Here is an 18971-nt window from a genome sequence, read left to right on the forward strand (position 1 = left end):
AATTTAAAGAGACTGATCTCAAACTCCTCTTATCCTGTGAATTGCTGTTTTTATCCCCAGGACTGCTCCCAAGGCAGCTAAGGTAACACCTGGTTTTAATTTCTCATGACAAATCAGAGAAAAGTGCCAGTTTTTTTTCCTGTTCTGATGCAAAGACATGGCCCTGTGAGCAGATTGCTCGGTGACTTCTCCTCAGCAAATGCCCTGACTGAAGTTTCTCCCTGCCCTGATGGTGCAGCTCTGGCTGTGCAGCCCCAAGACTCGCTCCTCCTGCTTCCCCACTTTGTCAGGCACCGAATTCCCAGCTCTCTCCTTCAGCTTCAATAATAACAACAACGTCACTGGCAAAACAGGCAGGAAGATGATACATACAGAAGCAGTGACAAACATCTAAACATCTGACTTAGGGTTGTTAAAATGTCAGCCCATGGGCATGTGACAAACCCCACCTTCTGGATTCATTTGCCAGAGGGAGGAACTGGAAATGGTGTTGGCTAATTTTCCTACCCTGGACTGCCAGCACAAAGTGCTCCTTCAAGGACTGTCAAAACAATATATTTTTTCTTAACCCAGAGTGTCAGAACGCTGTGAGCACGTTCTGTACTGCAGTATCATGTGGTACATTCCACAAGGGATTTCCCAAGCGTTGCCAATGCTGCATCCATAGGAGCCGGAGACAGAAATATTTTTTTTTTTATTTAATCTTAAGTGTGGACTCTGCACATCAAAGTGTCTTTTGTCAGGGAATTTGTGCTTTGTGGTCTGAACAGTGATTAAACCACAGGTGGCATACCTGAAGGCACTCGTGCTTCTGATCTGCTCGCTGCCACCCGTGGCACGGTCCTTGCCTGGTGTCTCTGCTGTGTCCCTCGTGACTGGTCACCAGTTTCCCTTGGCACTGGATCTGTAGCACCTTCAGAGCCAGTATGGGCACATTGGTCTTGGATGAGGGCACAGGGTTACTCACTCCCAGTAAACAATGTTTAATTGTCTAAATGTTTTCCTTTCCTCTAGGAAAGCACTCTGTGTTGTCCATGCTGGGCTGCTGTCTCGCTGCTCTATTTTCTACAATTTCTTAGCTTTTTATTTTACAAAAAAGGCTTCTCTTTCTTGCCATACTTCTTGTATGGCCCAGCTTCAGCTACAGTTGCTTAAAGGCATACAAATGATGTAATGAGGAGATTAAGGAACACAATCACAATTGCTGCATGACCAAAAGCAGCAGTAAAGAACAGTCCAGACTTGCAAAGCAGAGTTTGAGATCCATTTGTTCCAGCCAGTGATTGGGAGTGGCTTGTTGGGGAGGGGCATCATTGTTCCTGTGAAAACAAAGGAGCAACAGTGGGGCCAGTGGGATGTTTCTGAAAACCGGTTTTTCTCAAGTGCTCCGTGTTTTAGGGGAACCTAAGGGTGGCACTGTTACCAAACAAGTTAATATTTCTCTTAAAAGGAGCCTGTGCGGCAGTGTCGGGAGGGAAGTTGCTTTAAGAATATTTAATCCATGAATTGGGTAACAGATGACAGGCAAGCTATGGGTGATGGTGCCTATGTGTTAGAAAAACAAATTACCAATTTAGGGACTGATGTGCTTCAGTGCTCTTCGACCAGAGAGAGAAATTTGTCATTGAGACCTGGCCACAAAGAATGCAGAATTTGTAACCAAAGACACTTAGAGAAACTGGAGATGAAGGAGAAACTAACAAAGAAAATTACTGAGATTCTCTCTACCTGGGAAAAATAAATAAATAATAAAAATACTAAAGATGTGGATTAATTGGCATTAGAAGCAATAAATAAATAACAATAGGTAATAGAATACTATTTAATGGAGAGAACTATGTAGCTTGTAAGCCAATGAACACTAACTTCTTTGCTCAGATGTATGAATAGTTAAAGGTTTTGATAACTGGCATGTTCTGTGGAGCTATCCCCATGTACCCTAACACCAAATAAAGTTATGTTGACTTTCTACCCCAACAAATTGGTTAAAGAGTTTATTTCCCAGCTTTTGGTGGCAGTTTCTGGTACCCCAGATGGGACAAAGAGGTGCCAACTCAGTGGACCAGAGGAATCGTCAGCACTCCAGTGCACACCAGAATATTTTCAGGGAGATCTTCCTATTTCCTGGTCTGGTGAGTAGACCACTCTGCCCTTTCTGGGAGAAATAATACAACATCACTTAAAGTACTTTATTTGAAGATTTTTTCCCTGCCCATAAGTTGCACTAATAGAAAGTTTGCAGTGTGAGGCTCAGGGATTTTTCAAACCAGCCTGGGTTTTGGGAAAGGTTGTAAAAAGTTGTGAAAGATTGTAAGAAGTTACAGAAAGTTTGTAAAAAGTTTTAAAGATGTTAAAAGGTTTTTTCCTAAAATGGTAAATATGGGAGTGGGGCTATGTTCATAGCTCCCACGAGAAGGGATCCCAAAGGGTTCCCTTTTGGATTGTGTCCTAAGGAACTGGAAAAGGTTGGGGGTTTGGGAGGGGTGACCCCCAGACATGAAAACAACTTGTTGAATCATTTGTGGCCATTAAATAAGCTTAATGGTTGTGAAAAGTGACCAATAAATGGGACTGAAAATTACAAATACCATTTTGCAAATAATGCTGTTTTGTTAAAGGAATGTAATGGACCACCCGCCATATGCTGTTTTGTTTTTTTTTTTTCTCTTTTTTTTCCTCTTTTTCGATTTGTGGAATAATCCTGATTAGTGGAAGGAATGTATGCATGTGCCTAGAGATCTGATGGTGTTAGCATTAGAAGAGAAGGGATGGGAAACCACCCAAAAGATGATGCTCTGGCTGCAGTCCAGGCTGCATCCCCAGTGTCAAGCATGCGCTGCGAGTCCCTGTGGCACAATGAGCTGGGCAAGTTTGTCCTGCAGGATCTGGTGCAGCTCAGCACTGGGGCTGCTTGGGGAACATCATGTGGAAAGGCTTCACCTCAGAAATGGACTTGTGCTTTAGGATATTTACTGTTTCACAAGGACAAAGGAGTTTGGTCCAGGAGGGAAAAGATGCTGTCTGTCCAGTCCTGAGCCCTTTTCTAAGAGAGAGCTGAGCCTGACTGCAGGAAGGGCTTTCAGGAATTGAAAGATGCTTTAATGACTGCTCCTGCACTGGGATTACTTGGCTTTCTTGGCAGAATTGCTGCCCTATAGAGCAGAGTGACCATCACGTGTTAAATGCCAGGACAGCTCAGGGTTTGCAGGCAGGATGAGCTGGATGTTCCCCCCGAAAAGCACTGTGAAGATTTCCAGGGAGTTTCTGGGCTTGGCAGTACTTGACGTATGTTCAGCAGACTCAAATGTCTCTGCTTGCTTCAGGCTTTTACTGTGGAGTAAACAAGAGCCTTCCAGGAAATGTTCTGCAGCTTGGTGAAGCCAGGCCTGAACAGCATTTCAGAGAGCAGCTGATAAAAGAGGTCACTCGAACAGGTGCTCCACAAGCAGTTATAATTATTATTATTATTTCAAGGCCAGGCTGGATGGGGCTCTAAGCAACCTGGTCTAGCCAAAGGTGTCCCTGCCCATGGCAGTGGGGTTGGAACCCGATGATTTTTAAGGTCCCCTCCAACCCAAACCATTCTACAGTTCTAAGACTGAAGAAAGGTGTAATAGCAGAAGGGATATAAACGTATATGTAACTTCTTTATTTATTCCATTCCAGTTTATCACTTGCTAATGATACAGTTAATAATGACTAGACAATTTAGGAAGAAGTTTGTGACCTCAAAATCAAGACCCTCATTAAATTCCTTTGACTGGTCAAGGTCTGGGGCATCATCAAAGATGTTTTGGTTGTTCAATTTAGTTTTATTCTATCCCTGAAGCTATTTTATCAACCTTCTCTAAAATTTTATATGGTTGTAATCTCAACAGCAGTTAGATTCCTAAACATGTTCGGATCCTAGTCTATGTTGGACCTTGTCCTTGTTCTTCTTATCTACAAAATAACTGTATTTTCTGTATTTCACAGGAAAGGAGACCAGCATATTAACTAAAGTGGGAATTTGGGTACTTCAGCAATTTCAGAAAGATGTAACCTGTGCCTTCATATCAGCATGAACATATACATGCAATTTATTCATGGCTGAATGAATCATCATGTGATATTTAATGTTGTGCTGCTTTAATGTTTTCAGGCGCTGCATCCAGGTAGAGACAACACTGATGTAGTTCCACACTCACCTTATCCTGACAGCCTAGTCCAAGGTTTTACAGATGGGCCATACCTATGTTATCCAGTTTCATTAATATTTCTGGATGGTTCAGCATATTTGTATGAACCAGGAGAGTCTCAAAAACTCAATCTGAGAAATGGCTTGCATGTTTTAAATGGCCTTACTTCAACTGATCTGGTTTTGCCAGCAACACTGGGAATTAATAAGTGATTCTATATGAATGCATTGAAAATATGATTGAGCTTTATTTCAGAGGTAGTATTCTTTCTGCTCCCCTTGTTTGATCTGTTGGTACATATATAATACTTTTTAATTGAAATAGAAGAGCTTGTGACTACCATTTCAGAATTGCTATATATCCCATTCAGAACCAGACTCTGTTTATTCTATGTATCCTGCAGGGCATTAAGGGCACACTGTGTACATACTGTCTGTATGTATGCTGTCTCTCATTTACATGCAGATTGTTCCCATATTTTTTTTTTAATTCACTATAAATGATTGGCAATTTTTGGAAGTTTGGTGTTAATATTGGGCCATAATAGATGTATGCAAATATCTTTTTTTTTTTTCTGTTTTGAAGACCTCTCTGTCATCCTGAGGAAACTTAGACTAAAGGCAAGAGGAATGAGACTGCATCTGCAGCCACCCTGCCAATCACTAGCCTACAAAATGGCTCAGCACCTTGATCCTGATGCCTGTGTATTTATGCAAAGTGTGATTCTAGTCTTGTGTGCATGTAATGAATGGGCTTGGAACATGCAAATTATCTGAAGGAGCTGTCAAAAAGAACCATTAGACTACACTAGATCTGAAAATATTTGGAATTTTAGTTGCTTCCCCCCCACACCCCCCCACTCCCCTTTCTCAATTGACTAAGGAAGTTAATCTGAAATTCTTAAAACTCTGCCCACCTGAATTAGTCTCTGCATGCAACTATGCTGTATTTTTTGCTCTCAGGTAAAACCAGACATCCATCAGTGTCCTGGGAGGGCTGGCTGGGTGTCCGTGCCCTCAGCGGGCACCTGCAGCTTTTCCTCCGGCACTGGATCCAGCTCTGGCACCTTCTGCCCCGCCTTGGCCACGGTGAACCTGCTCATGTGCAGAGCTTCCTCGTACACTGGAGGGGTGTCTGATGCAGAGAGGGGAGGTGTTCCCTGGGCAGCATTGTGGGAGTGTGCCACAGCTAATATCCTCCTGGCAGCAGGGCCAAACACTGAGTGGAGAGCTGGAAGAGAGGAGACCAAAGCTGTTTGCCTCATCCTGAAAGCATCATGTGGTTAGAGAAGGGCAAGGATACCCATAGGGCATAGGCTCTTCTATTCCCACAGCCAGAATGTTTTTCTTTTCCTGCTTCTTGAGTCTTCCCTAAAAGGAGTATGTGTGTGAAATCCTGCTAGCAGCATTTCACATCTCCTCTCTCCTGAAATGCCACTGAACCCTTATTCCACCCGAACATGTCTCACAGCTGAGTGCCTTGGTTTGCAGCACGTGCAGAGGTTGCTTTCCCTCCATCCTGCCATGAACTTCCTGTGACATTCACATTCTCTGGACAGAGAGACATAATTGTGTATCTTGGGAATTCTTGGAGAAGCACAGAGAGAAGAAGAGAAAACAATCTTTGTCTCTGCTCCTTTGCTTTCCCCATGTGGAATTTGGTATGGAGATTGTTTACCTGAAGTTATTGCTGGATTGGATTCAGGTGAAGGTTGTTTGGGTTCAGTGACCAATCGGATCCAGCTGTGGCTCGGACTCTCAGCAAAGGGTCACGAGTTTGTTAATTAGTTAGATATGTAAGAAATATGTAGAATAGGATAGTCTCTCTTTAAATAGTATATTCATGTAATATAGTATAGTTTTAATAAAGCAGATCCTTCAGCCTTCTGATCTGGAGCCAGACATAATTTCTTCCCGGATCTGGGGTTCACCACATTTTACTATAACATCCCTCTGTCAGCCTTGGGGTGTCACCAGCTGGGCTTTAGAGTGCAGCCCCCATTTCACAGGGTGTTGAAATCCCCAGGATGGGGCAAGGCCAACTCACAAGTGATGGTGCTCTGGAGGGTGCTGTCATGGTCAAACGCAATGACGGTGACCTCGTAGGGCGGGGGGCCCGCCTCGTCCCCTGTCTGATGGCACTGGAAGCAGCACCTCAGGCAGACAGAGACCAGGCCACACAGGAGCAGGAGCCCTCCAATCACCAGCACCAGCCTGCAACGGGAGGGGACACACAATTAGGACAGAAAGATTTTGTTTACAGGACGCCTCTTAGTGTTTCTGACTGCTTACAGCATGGTTAACCTCAAAGCTAAACAAAGTCACCTGGGGCTTTGTCCAGCTGAGTTTGGACAGTATCCAGGGATGTAGATCCATCATTCCCTCCAGGCACGTGTTCAAGTTCTGCATCATCCTCAGAGGAAGCATTTTTTCTCCTATCTAATCAGAATTTTCTTGTCTGCAGTTTGGTCAGCCAGCTTATGTGCTTCCCCTGAGCACCTCTGAGAAGTCTCTGTCTTTATCTTCTCTCAAGATCCCCCCTGGTTAGTGGAAAACTGCAGTTACTTTATCCCCTTAGCTTCCTCCAGGCTGAAGAAAACTGCTTCTTTTTATTGGCTTTTCAGGGGACTGGCTTCAGTTTGCCAACACCTGTTTTGTATTAGGGAACCAAAACTAGATATTCCAGACATCTAGTCATGAGTGACAAGCAGAGAGGAAAAACTGGATCTTACAATCTCCTGTCATACCCTTATCAATTCAGCCTTCCAGATGTTCAACAACTACCATCCTTCTTAATCTCATCCTGGTGGGAATAACTAAGAAATCAGACAGAACTTACTTTAAAAATCAGTCTTTTAAAAGGCATACTGTGCCATGAATACTTTATTAATCATGTTCATATGACTAAATATGTGGAATAAAAAAGGAGGGTCAATTTTTGTTAAAGACAGTGAGATATCTGAGGGGTTGCCTTGCTCTTGCAGAGCTTTATAGAATCCCAAGGAAAAGGAGGGGGTGGCATCACTCTTGAGCAGGTCACATTTAATCCCACCCTTTGCTACTGGAATTGTCTAGAGATGCAGATATGTAGAGTTAACATGTTATCTTACCAGATATACCACAGATGGTCCCATTCTGTACCTGTACAGCTGAAGAGAAGAGGGTGCAGGAAATCGTTATCCACAGAACACCAAATAAATGCAAAGATCCCTATGGTACCCTCCTCCCTCTCCCCTCATGCTCCTCACTTCCTGTCCAAATTCCAGATGCCACAATGATGAAAAACTCATTGTGCTATGTGGAGGACACAGTTGTCCAACCTCATCAATATCCCTGTCAGGTGAATTTCCCTTCTGTTTGCTTTATACCTTGATTGTTTTCCTGATATTTATCCTTGCCCAGTTCCCTTTGCAAACCTTAGAGATCTGCATTCATGTTTGTTTTTTTCTTTTTTGTCAATATGTAATTTCAGTTATTCTTAAAAATGACATCACTGATAGTAATATTCACCAAAGCAGTATATTTCAAACCAATTTTTTTCAGGAAAGCTCGATTCTAAATTCATAATCCCAGTCTATTGAAATTACACCAGAAAGCTCTTAACTATTGCAGTAATGCAAATAGGCAGCAGGAGCAGTACCACGCAATCAGTGTGTTGATCAATAAAAATAGCAATTGATACAGTTCACATTCAAAGTAATGGTGATTTTACATGAATCTTTAATACGACTAAATAAGATTTTCTGTAAAATGTCAACCATCAGGTCATAATGCCCATGTCCAGTATTGCCTTTGTTGTTCAGTGTTTTCTCTAAAGAAGAGCAAGATTGACAAATACTTAACAGTTCAGTGTTAAGGCAGCCTTCCTCACCTCTCACGTGGGGGAACTAGAAGGAGAAAAGCAGCAAAGACACAGCTGAAGTGAATTAAATCTTTGTCAAATGTATCTTACGTATCTTTTATATTATGAGAGTGGATCTCCTTTGGTAAGGACGTACTGCTATTTATTTTCCATTGTTTCTATTGTATATTCTGCTGTAGATTTGAAGTTACTCTTACCAACAGCATTTTTTCATATATTAACTTCCTGTAGTCCTTAAAATCCTATTCAGTTCTGTTCTAACTTCATTGTCACCACAACCTTCCCTTTCTCCACTACAAGCCATGTCATTCTCCAGCTGTAGATCCTTCTCCACGCTCAAATATTAAGAACATTTAAATACCCTGCTTCATATTATACCCACCCTGGCTTGAAACCTGCTCTGTCCCTTCAGCACTCCTGCCCTTCTCATTCCTTTGCCTTGGGTACCCTGATATCTGAGTTACCATCCCTGGAAGAACAGCAATTATTATCTTCTCTGTGTGTGCCTTTTAAATGTCCAGTTCTTTCTAATAGCAGGGGAATTATTATTGCTAATGGCCCTCTATCTTTCCAACATCACTCCATAGCTGAGCAGAGACCACATAAAAAGGAATGTCAAAGATGACTTACCCATAAGAAACTCCCTACAACAAAGCAGATCATGTCTGATTTATGCATCCCTGTAAGGTGGTTCTGTGGCCTCTTGGTGTTTCAAGCTGCTTGAAGTCTTCTTGTCCTTTCTATTTTCAGTTCATCCTCACCAGTCCAGTGGCCAGGAGAAGGAGCAGCTTCTGTGCTGTGTGTTGAATCCAATGTCTTCCTCCTGCTTTACCACTTTCTGCCCTTCAGGTTTTTGCTTTCCCTCTTTTCAGGCAATTCCTGATTTTTTCTGCCTGTCTCTTTTTGTTATTCTACTTGTCCAGTTCTCTTCCTCTTTTGAAGAGATTTCTAAAACCTTCCAGTCAGATCAGAAGAGTAGTGGCTACAAGTTCTTACTTTAGATGTTTAACTACTTCAGTGAAGGGCATCGTGAGATCTCTGCAGGCCTGACCCTTCCCTTCTATGAGCAGAAAGGGTCCCTGAGTTTGTTCATTCCCAATTATTTCTCTCCCCGCCCCTGCCCTGAGGGGAGTGGGTTGAAGGTCATGTTACTGACCTTGTTTAAATGGAGTTCAGATTCTTCTCCATCCTCCAGTACCTTTTCTGCTCCTGCACTCACATTGTTCTACCTCTGACCATCCAGTCTCCTGACTTGGAAGTGAAAGAATTTGCACTGAATAACTATATTCAGCATTATATATATATGAAATTATATGTATATATATGTATGTTGACACACACATATATATATATATGCAACATATATGTATGCATATGCATATATACTTTTTTTTTTCATATGCAGCAACTCTTTTACCTCTTATTTTAAGGCTCTGCCATCATCCCCCATACCTGTTCATGTCCTACTATGCCACTCCTGCAGCTGAGAGTTTGTTCACTCACAGGTCCCACTCCCAAACTTCCTGCATGGCCAGCCAAGTCCCCCTCAATCCCCTCAATCCCATGTTGATTCTCCTGTCCTGGATACTATTAGTCCTATGGCTGGTTATATTCACAGGCTTCATTCAACAACCCATTAATTTTCTCTGTCTTGTAGAATTGCTTAAAATTTCTGTTAGTGCTCGTGGCTATGCACAGTGTTATTACAGTCATGTAATTGGGTTCTCCTAATCTTTCTCTTGAATAGCTGTGACAGAAAAAAATGCACTGCAGTAATGTGTAACTATTTGTGTTTGGGAACCTCCTGGGACTGGTGCATAAATGTTTGTTGGAGGCAGGATAGCAGCTCGTGAGACTTGTTGCCCCTTGTTGCAATCACAGTCCTTTCACATTAAACTGGTGAATCATTAGCCCTGGTGCTACATTTTAGAGTTGCAGAGCAGAACCAATGGATTCATGAACATAATGTTTTCTCCCAAGGCAGACTAAAATCCAATTGCCATTCTCTAATTATAAAAGTAGTGGTGCAGTATAAACATGCCTTAGCAGTATCCATCCATCCATCCATCCATCCATCCATCCATCCATCCATCCATCCATCCATCCATCCATGTCTGCTGGAATGAGGCTTCTGATGTACAAATAACAAAGAAAGAAAGAAAGATGATCTACTGATGTTGTATTTATATAGGAATTGATCAACAGTCTTTTGGTCTCCTTCTCCTAAATTCTTTGGTGTATTAGAGAAGACTTAGATGTGTTACCCACCATCCCTCTTCATTCTTATTGGCTTTTAATATATTTTCTAAACATTGATCCTCACTATCAGAATTAGCCTTAAATTATGTCAATTTATTTTTGTGGCACTAACACAAAAAGAAGGTTGGGATGCCTTTTTCACCTACTCCTCGAGCTGCCTTGTCTGCCAGTCGGTTTCCCCCTCTAACATTAGTTTGTCCAGATTGAAGTGCTTTATAGTGCATCACTGCCACCTCCTTTGGTTTTTCAACTTCTTTCAGAAGTTGTGAAATTTCTTCTCTGTGTTGAATAGATGATCCTTGAGCTGACAGCAGTCCTCTTTCCTTCCATGTGGCTCCAGAGGCATGAATCACAACAAATGCTTATCTAGGATCAATCCAGATATTCACTCTTCTGCCCACTGCCAAGTTAAATGCTTGTTTTAATGCGATTATCTCTGATTTTTGGTCTGATGTATTGATTGGTAAAGATTGAGCTTCCAATACCTCAGTAGCAGTCACCACTGCGTATCTTGCCATCCATTTTCCATCTTTCATGAAACTGCTGCCATCTGTAAATAATTCTAAATCAGGACTCTCTACTGGTTTATCCTGCTGGAATATACCCGTTCCATGGTTTGGAGCCAATCCTGTGTCAGGGCTCCCTCGCCCATTGCCTTTGGATCAAGGAAAACTGCTGCATTCATGGCTGCTCTTGTCTTTAACTCCACATCATCCTGTTCCAAGAGCACAACTTGAGCATCCTGCTGGGACAGCCAATGCCCCTCCTTTTGCTCTGATATGGATGTCACCATGTGAGGGACAAAAGCAGTGATGTGCTATCCAGCCTGAGCTTCCTGGCCCCTTGGATCAGTAGAACTGCTGCAGCAAAATGCTCACAAGCATCCTGGCCATCCTCTGCTCACATTGTCCAGCTGGTTGGAGAAATAGTCCACAGGTCTCCTCCAGGTTCCCAACCTCTGCATCAGGACCCCCAGGTCCCCACAAGTTATCTGAGAATCCAATTTTCCCCATAAAGCTCTCCTCAACAAGGGGACTGGGCATTAAGGCATATATAGACACTGATGAGTAGTGCAGTTGTTTCCTAATTTAAATTTCATGGGCTGTAAAAATGACCGAGTTTCACTTTCCCCTGTAGCACCAGTTATACTTATCACATCGTGTACATTTACAACATGTGCCAATTTACGTGTAACACTTTGCAATTTACCAATTTACATTTACCACATCCTTCCTAAGCTTTCCTTTACATGTGTACTCAATACAGAATAAGTTACCCCTCTGCTTACCAAAAATTCAGTTCTTCTTTTCCTAGCCTCAGGGGTTAAGCTGATGTAGAATCTCCTGTTTCCCTTCAATATTTCCCCCCTGTTAGGCAGGGTCCAAGGTCCCTTTTCCTTACCAAGTGCGCTCTGCTTTTCCTCTAATCCTTGTCCGGGAAACGATGGGAGCCTCCTGCCCCCCCTTGTTCCCCTTTTTCCACCTCACCTTCCTTTTTCTCCTGCCCTGTTGGGCGGTCCCTTAGCACCCTCTAGAGTTCCAAGTGCGTTCTCGTGGCTCTCGTTTTCCTTTCCAGCCGGTCACATTGCCTTTTCCCTCTCTATCCCTGTTGGAAAATGCTTTCCAAACGCCATCTGACAACTTTCCTGAGTCACACCACTCCGCTCCTTCCATTTTCTGGAGTTTGCTTCTAATATCTGGCGCCGTCTGTCCTATATGGAAATTATATTTCTATATATATGAACGATTTCTATCTTTATAGAAAGTAAAAAGATAGTTTCTAGCTGTACAGCCTCCTCTACATTCTGAGGATCCAGATTAGTCTATTTTCTGGCAGTCACCTTCAATCATTCGATGAAAGTCACAGTCATGTCCTGCTTTACCTCACACAGTTTTGACCAGTTTGTGGCTTTCAGGATAGCATGTTTTACACCAAATAATACCCCTCTGTGGTACCTTGCTAAATTCTCTCCAGGCCAGGTAAATTAGGGTCCCACCTTGGGTCTGTTGAAGGAAAAATTTTGATCTGCAGTTGCTTCTAAGTCTCCATGAGCATGTGCCTCCTCCACCTACTTTCTACACCATCTTTTTTTCTGTACCCAATGATGCTGACTAATAAATCATCATCACTTGTATGCAATTTCACTCAGGTTCTTGAGTCCTGCTTATGGTTCCTGGTGTAATTCCAGCTGCTTGGGTCAGCCCTGGTTTAGCAGTCACAGGATCACAGGATCATTTGGGTTGGAAAAGGCCTTTGAGACCATCCAGTGCAACCCGGATCGCCACATTATCAACCAGACCATGGCAGTAAGTGCCATGTCCAGGCTTTTTTAAAACACCTCCTGAGACAGTGAGTCCACCACCTCCCTGGACAGTTTCCTCCACTCCAACCTCACCAAATTATTTTTAGGTTTTTCCGCAAAGGATAAGAGCAGTCCCTTGCTTTCTGCCTTCTTTCCCTTTCTCCACTGCTTTACACTGAACTTTTTAATAAAATTGTCCCCCAGCCAACCTTGCAGACAAATGATGTATGAAATTATCCTGTGAAGTAAGACCAGAAAGGCTTTGGCAAACTCTGTTTTTAAATGTTCCTTCTAAAAGCTGCAGAGAACACAAGCTGTTGAAGAAACCGAGCTTTTCCCTTCAGTGACTGACACTGAAGCAGTGCCACATTTTCTGCTAATTCTCTTGATTCAGGTACATAACACAAAGGAAAGCAAGAATTAGAGTTACCTGTCACAGTCCCAAAAAAGCAAGACTAGTGCAAAATAATGAAAAAAAAGAAGCAGTTTTATATTTTTTATAGAGACTAATGAAGTGAGCTTTAAACCCACCAGCCAATTTGAAATGCTGCATCTGCCCATGTCCATGAATCCTGAAAAGTCAGAGCACAGGATCAAACAAATTCACTGCGAGCTCATCCATGAGGGCCATCACAAGGGGAAAAATATACTGTACATATCCAATTTCATGTAATAGCTTCAGTGGTGTCACTCCTGTGCTTTCTACTGCAGTTCAGACTGCCACACACCTAGTGAAATGAAGAAATAAAGATACAGGGAAACAACTATGGGATGCAGCCAGTTAACTTTTTCCATGAGTTTGGGAAATGATGCTGATGTTGCTTTTCTTGGGGGCACAGAAAGAAACTCCGACCTGAAAGCAGCAGTTCAATGGGTGCATCAGCTAGTTATTTATGGTTGAGCTATATGTATCAGATGGCAACAGGTAAAAGCACAGTCCATTTCTCTGGTGATGCAAGGACAATGCTTTCGTAGGTCAGCACAGCCCCCTTTGATTTGTGATCCCCCTTTTGAGTTTCAGTTAACTCGATGCCTCTGAAGTCCTCTCCTATTTAGGAGAGAGGGTTTTACTTCATTCTCTTTGTACAAGGTGTACAAGACAAAAAGTAAAGGGCCTCTTGAAGGAAAGGAATTGACTGAAAATGCACAATCTTGCCTATCTGGGTTGTGATGTGGTTGTTTCATGCAGAATGGTCAAGGTCCCCTCTGCTGATAGCAGGAAGCTGATCTTGCTTCTTCGGGGAAATTGCTCCCAGAGATTTCTAAGCACAGAGGAAAATTACCAACTTTCTAGTCTGGGATTTCTGTAACACCTGAAACCAGACTCCAGTCTGGTTTTCCCATGCTCTCATATGGATGCAGATTTGAATTTACCCCTCCCTCCTCTGCAGGGGAAGAGCAGAAGGCAGAGAGCTGGCATCCTGTGTGACCTCATAGGGGGATGGCTCGGAGTTTTTGGGCAAATAATAATTGAGACTCTTGGACAGCACAAACTGCAGACTTCTGTATTTACAAATATAGATAAAAATAATCTACCTCCTCAACTACAAAGGTAGTCTCATCCCTTCTGGGAACAAGGATGTGCAAGAAGTCTGATATCCCAAAAATCTGTGTATACAAATATGTTGCCAGATGGGGAATCAGAGACTATGGAGTACAGGACTCACCTGTCTTTAGGATAAGATATATGCCCTGTTTTACTAAACATGTGGAGCAGATGGAGTGGGGAATGCTCAGAGCCCCATCCAGCCTGGCCTTGGACACTTCCAGGGATGGGGCAGCCACAGCTTCTTTGGGCACCCTGTGCCAGGGCCTCAGCACTCTTTAAACTGAGTAATTTCTTCCTGGTATCTAATCTAAACCCAGTCCTTATCTGAACTGTTCCTCGAGTTTCTGTTGTGGTCAGCAAAAAGAAATTAGCATTTCTAGAGCACAGTCTGTTATCGATTTCTAAATTAAGTGAGCTGTATCCTTAAAGCCTTTGTCATTCCTGGGCAAAGTCAGCTGAGAGTGACCATGCTGGATCTCCTCTGTACACACCTTGCAGGCTGTTCCCAGTTATCACAGAGGGAGCTTTAGTGTCCCCTTGGTGGACACTAAAGTTGGGCAAGATGAACTCAGTGTGTCTGGCTGTTTGTTCTCTGTTTAAAGAAGTGGTTGCAAACTGCCTGGTTTGCTTTTCAGAAATACTTTGGCTTCTTCTCACCTTGGCCTGGATTTAGCTAAAAATGATAATTAGGTAACTGATTTATTCCAAATACATGCATCCTTTCCTGCACATTGAAAAAAAATGCAAGAGAACAAAGGACAAAATTGTCTTTTGGGTTACTGAAGGCTGATCTCTGTAAAACATTAGAAATATGACAAGCACTTATAAGCATAAGACAATTTCAGGCTACTTCTTTTTTTTTCCTTTTTCTTCTCTCCACTTGATTGTCTTGTCAGGGTTTTATTCTGTGCCTTACCAGATCAATATTACATCTAATTAAAATACACACAGCCTGCTAAAAGTAGGAGTAGGGAAAGGGGAAGAGAGCTAGGAATTCAAAACTCCCTGAGTGGTGTTATGGAAATAAACATCCACTTTCCAAATTAACACCCCAAATTCAGCTTTGTCAGTGAAAGGCCATAACAAGGTGCCATGAACCACTGCTCTGAAGTGAGTAACACCTGATCCTTCTGACTTGAGATCTTCTGACTGAGAAGTTCTGTGCTGATATCCCTGTGTCACCTCAGCTGTGCAAACAGGGGAAGGCAACAAACATCCAGCTTCTCCTGAATCAAGGACTGAACCTGAGAGTCCTGAACATGAGTCCACTAAAATCCACAGCCTGCAAAATGCTTCAGGCTCACACAAGAGAGAATCTGAATTTATACTTTAAATGCTGAGTAGTTTTCCTGCTAAAACCTTTGTTTCTTCAGATGGATAGATGGGAAATAGAAATTTCCTCAGCTGCTCTGACACTAGCTGGATGCCTCAAAGAACAATCTGCTGTGTGGGCAGCCAGGGAATATTTCAAAGAGATAAAGCAGATATCTCAGAAAATCTGTAAGTTTTAGTGTAGGGAGTAACCATAGCAAACAAAGTGTTTGCAAAGGCCCAGCCTTGTGATTTCTCCCAGTGGGCTCAAGTGAGAGAAAACATTCACACCTAATCCCCTCAGCTGAGCTCCTGATTTCTGAGAAGCACTTAGAGACAGGTGCCTGGGGAAACAGTGATGCCAGGCAGAGCATTGGGCAGCCAGCAGCCTGCTTTATCCATGTTTATGCCTTTGGATGCCAGGCTGAATAATTCAACTGGCCTGGTGCTCATTTGGCTCATTTGCTAATGTCATCAGTCAATGCCAATGCAAGTTAGTTCAGAAAGAAGCTTTGCACAATACAGGGCTGAAATTAGACATCCAGGTAGAAATAATTCAAGATAACTGATGACTAAAATATGTGTTCTGTTAATAATCTGTCAGACAGCTGTCTCAGTTACCTTGGTGGCTGGCTGGATATCTCTTGGTGGCTGAAGTCAGTGAGAAGGAGATTTATTTTCTTTCTGGAGGCAGAGATAGACCTGCCCTGGATGGATGAAGGGAGACCACTATTCAGATTATGTGGGAAGAGAATTAAGGTTATTTGGACTGAGTACTTAAAGAACTGGTCAGCCTGAGTCACTGAATTATAGGGGATGATCTCCAAATAAAGGAAGAACAGATCTATATTTCCATTGGATCAAATGAAGATGAGGGCTTTTTTATTTTTTTTCATTTCAGTAGGCTTTGGAAGATGCCTCTGCTTTGGAAATCTGCCTAGTGCATGTCATCAGTCAGCTTTCCAAAAAGCTTTTATTGCATTTCAGACAAACAAGAAAACAAATGAAGCCCCCTTAAAACAAACAAAACTTAATAGCAAAACAACCCTCCAGAGCAAGGAATCTGGATTGCTGAGTCTGATTTCACTGTGGTGCCTTTTGCTCTAATATGAAAGAAGTAGTAACGCAGAGATTGGTATTTCTGCTCTTCAATATTTAACTTTGTTTTTTTTTTCTTCTTTTTCTAATGAACCCACTTACCCAGTATGAAACATTTTTCTCTTAGTTCCTTGTAAATTCTGACTTGTGCAACTATCCTAAGCTTACATTGATGTGTGATGTTTCACTTTTAAAGATACCAATCTAAGCCCACCAGACTCTGCTTCTAAAAGCATTCATAGCTGTCAAGTCTAATACAAGTCAAGTGGTTGATCTTGTAGCTAGCAGCATCCTCCAGAAGATAATACAGGACTTAGGTCCTAAAAACTTCTTGTTCTTTTCAAGCAGAAAATCCTCCTCCCTATGATCCTGTGCTACAGGGAACCATAATTTATATTTTCAGTGTATGACAAAAATACAATTTAAATATTAATTGCAAGTGTTTAAAATCCTTTGTTCTCTTGAAGTTTGCTTGCATAATAGTGGCATATAAAGTAAAGCTAAAAATGGTATAATTTAAATTAGTGTTTTTTTCTGGGTTGAAAAATGAAACAAAGCATTTGTCAATGTTTCTCATTCTCTAGAGTTTTAATAATGATCCCCAAATCTAAGACATTCACATTTTTCTTATTTGCTGCATCGTGAACCCTACACATTCAGGGCAGTACCAACACAGTGACAATGAAAAAGAATGAAGCTGTCTGGACACATTCTGTGCAAAATCCCCACACTGAATATGTGCAGGAAGACACGTTAAGGCGGTTTTGGTAAGGCTTTTTTTCATATGATTTGAATATCCAAAGGGATATTTGATATTGATAACCTTTTGTTATCAAATCTAAATTGCACATGGGTAACACTAAGGTGATGGGTAGGAACCAGATAAAGGAAGGCACAGGCTGCCTCTGTCAGTATTGTTGAGGAGGTTCTAAATGCTGTCAGGTCCAGATGCCTTCAATTATGGAAAATTTGAAGTAGGTTTTAAATAATAAAATTGGTACAGGTGTTCTTCTATTGGCAAAGGGTTCAGGAAAAAAAGAAGAGCTGGGGATTATGAGGACAGCAGCTAACCAGAAAGAGAGGGAAGAAGAGCAGAGGTGTGGCTGAGGTTGGTGTGGACAGGAGAGTGGCAGGGGAAAGCTACTGATGGATCTGAAAGGGAGATCCTGCATGCATTGGTGGGGAAGGTCTCAGGTGTAAGAAAGGGAATCTTTAGATCTCTCCAAAGCAGGGCTATGGCTTAACCATCCTTCCCCCTCTCTCTGCTGATCAGAAATCTGGAGTTCTCCTGGCTGACAAGAGGATGGGCTGATCCACTTTACTGCCCACAGCACACGAGCAGCTCTCTGGAGAAACTCACAGCCTGCTTGTGCTGTGGATGCCCACAGAGATCTCACTGACTCTGCACCTGCTCATTTATAAATAGACAAAGGGACTTGGGTCTGGGGTCTTGGACACTTCTCCAGACAAGTTATAATAGTCTTGTACATCTCTGGGGCTTTCACCTCTCATTCCCTCCTTCACATGAGAAAGAGCACAAAGACTTTCAGAGGTGCTGAGTGAAGGAGGAGAGATGTAGCAGCTATGAAGTGCCTGATTTTACATCCTCCAACAACTCTCTGGCTCTGATCTGCCTCTACAGAAGCAAGAAGTGTCAGTCAGAGGGAGAACTTCACTTCCTCAGCTTCAGGAGACAAACACATGTTTAGGAATTTAAGTTGACTTTCTTATTAATATTACTTGCTATTTCTATTGTTATCTAAAACCAGGACCATCACATTCCAGAGCTCGAAATGGAGAGATTAGAAACTGCATTCAACCCTAATGTTTGCAACACCACATTTGATACATTTATTATAGAAGGAATGTCTGTTATACTATTTGTTGCTGGTCAGCAGAAATATGCCTTTGTGATAGAGCTGGCCTCTGTTCACTAAGCAAATAAATGCCATGTATATAACTTAGGGGCTATTTAGAAATCAATTCAAATAAGTCAAATTGTTATTTACTCACTTAAAGCCAAACAGTGGCAAAATGCCAAGCACAAAAGGTACACCTCTAGATTTATGTCTCAAAAATTATTAAGCATTAATTTTGCATTAAGATGCATGATACTGGCTGGCTGCACCATCTTTCTGCTGCACTTCTCTTTCACTTTGCATCAAAAAGAATTGACAAATAGCTTGGAGATTTGACTCCATCTTCATCAGATGAGAGTGGTGTAGCCACTGCTTATTCTGCTAGATAATGAGGGCAGACCTGTGCTGCCAAGTCCTTCACTGTCATCAGGATAAATCATTTTACAAGCTTAAATAAAGGAAATAGACCTAGTAACTCTGTAAGATGTTTGCACAAATCATAGATATTTATTTGACCATCTCTCTGATTTTAGGAATAAAAGAAAATCCAGATT

The 18971-nt window shown here is 42.1% G+C and overlaps 1 protein-coding gene across 2 annotated transcripts; it reads right to left on the minus strand.

Annotated features, from left to right (window-relative positions):
* Positions 1-3628: 3628 nt before the first annotated feature.
* TMEM52B (transmembrane protein 52B) lies at positions 3629-9441 on the minus strand. Of its 2 annotated transcripts, none has more exons than XM_072923713.1 (5): positions 8670-9441; positions 8049-8064; positions 7288-7326; positions 6225-6391; positions 3629-5408 (listed from the first exon to the last, which is right to left on the minus strand). In XM_072923713.1, the coding sequence occupies exons 1-5, from the start codon at positions 8671-8673 to the stop codon at positions 5158-5160; spliced, it is 477 nt and encodes a 158-aa protein (XP_072779814.1). In that variant the 5' UTR covers positions 8674-9441; the 3' UTR covers positions 3629-5157. The 2 variants fall into 2 exon arrangements, with proteins under 2 accessions (XP_072779814.1, XP_030119564.4); XM_030263704.4 differs by having other exon boundaries at positions 8021-8064; positions 8670-9199.
* Between the last annotated feature and the right edge of the window lie 9530 nt (positions 9442-18971).

This window comes from Taeniopygia guttata, chromosome 1A (genome assembly GCF_048771995.1).
Source record: "Taeniopygia guttata chromosome 1A, bTaeGut7.mat, whole genome shotgun sequence".
Taxonomy (NCBI): domain Eukaryota; kingdom Metazoa; phylum Chordata; class Aves; order Passeriformes; family Estrildidae; genus Taeniopygia; species Taeniopygia guttata.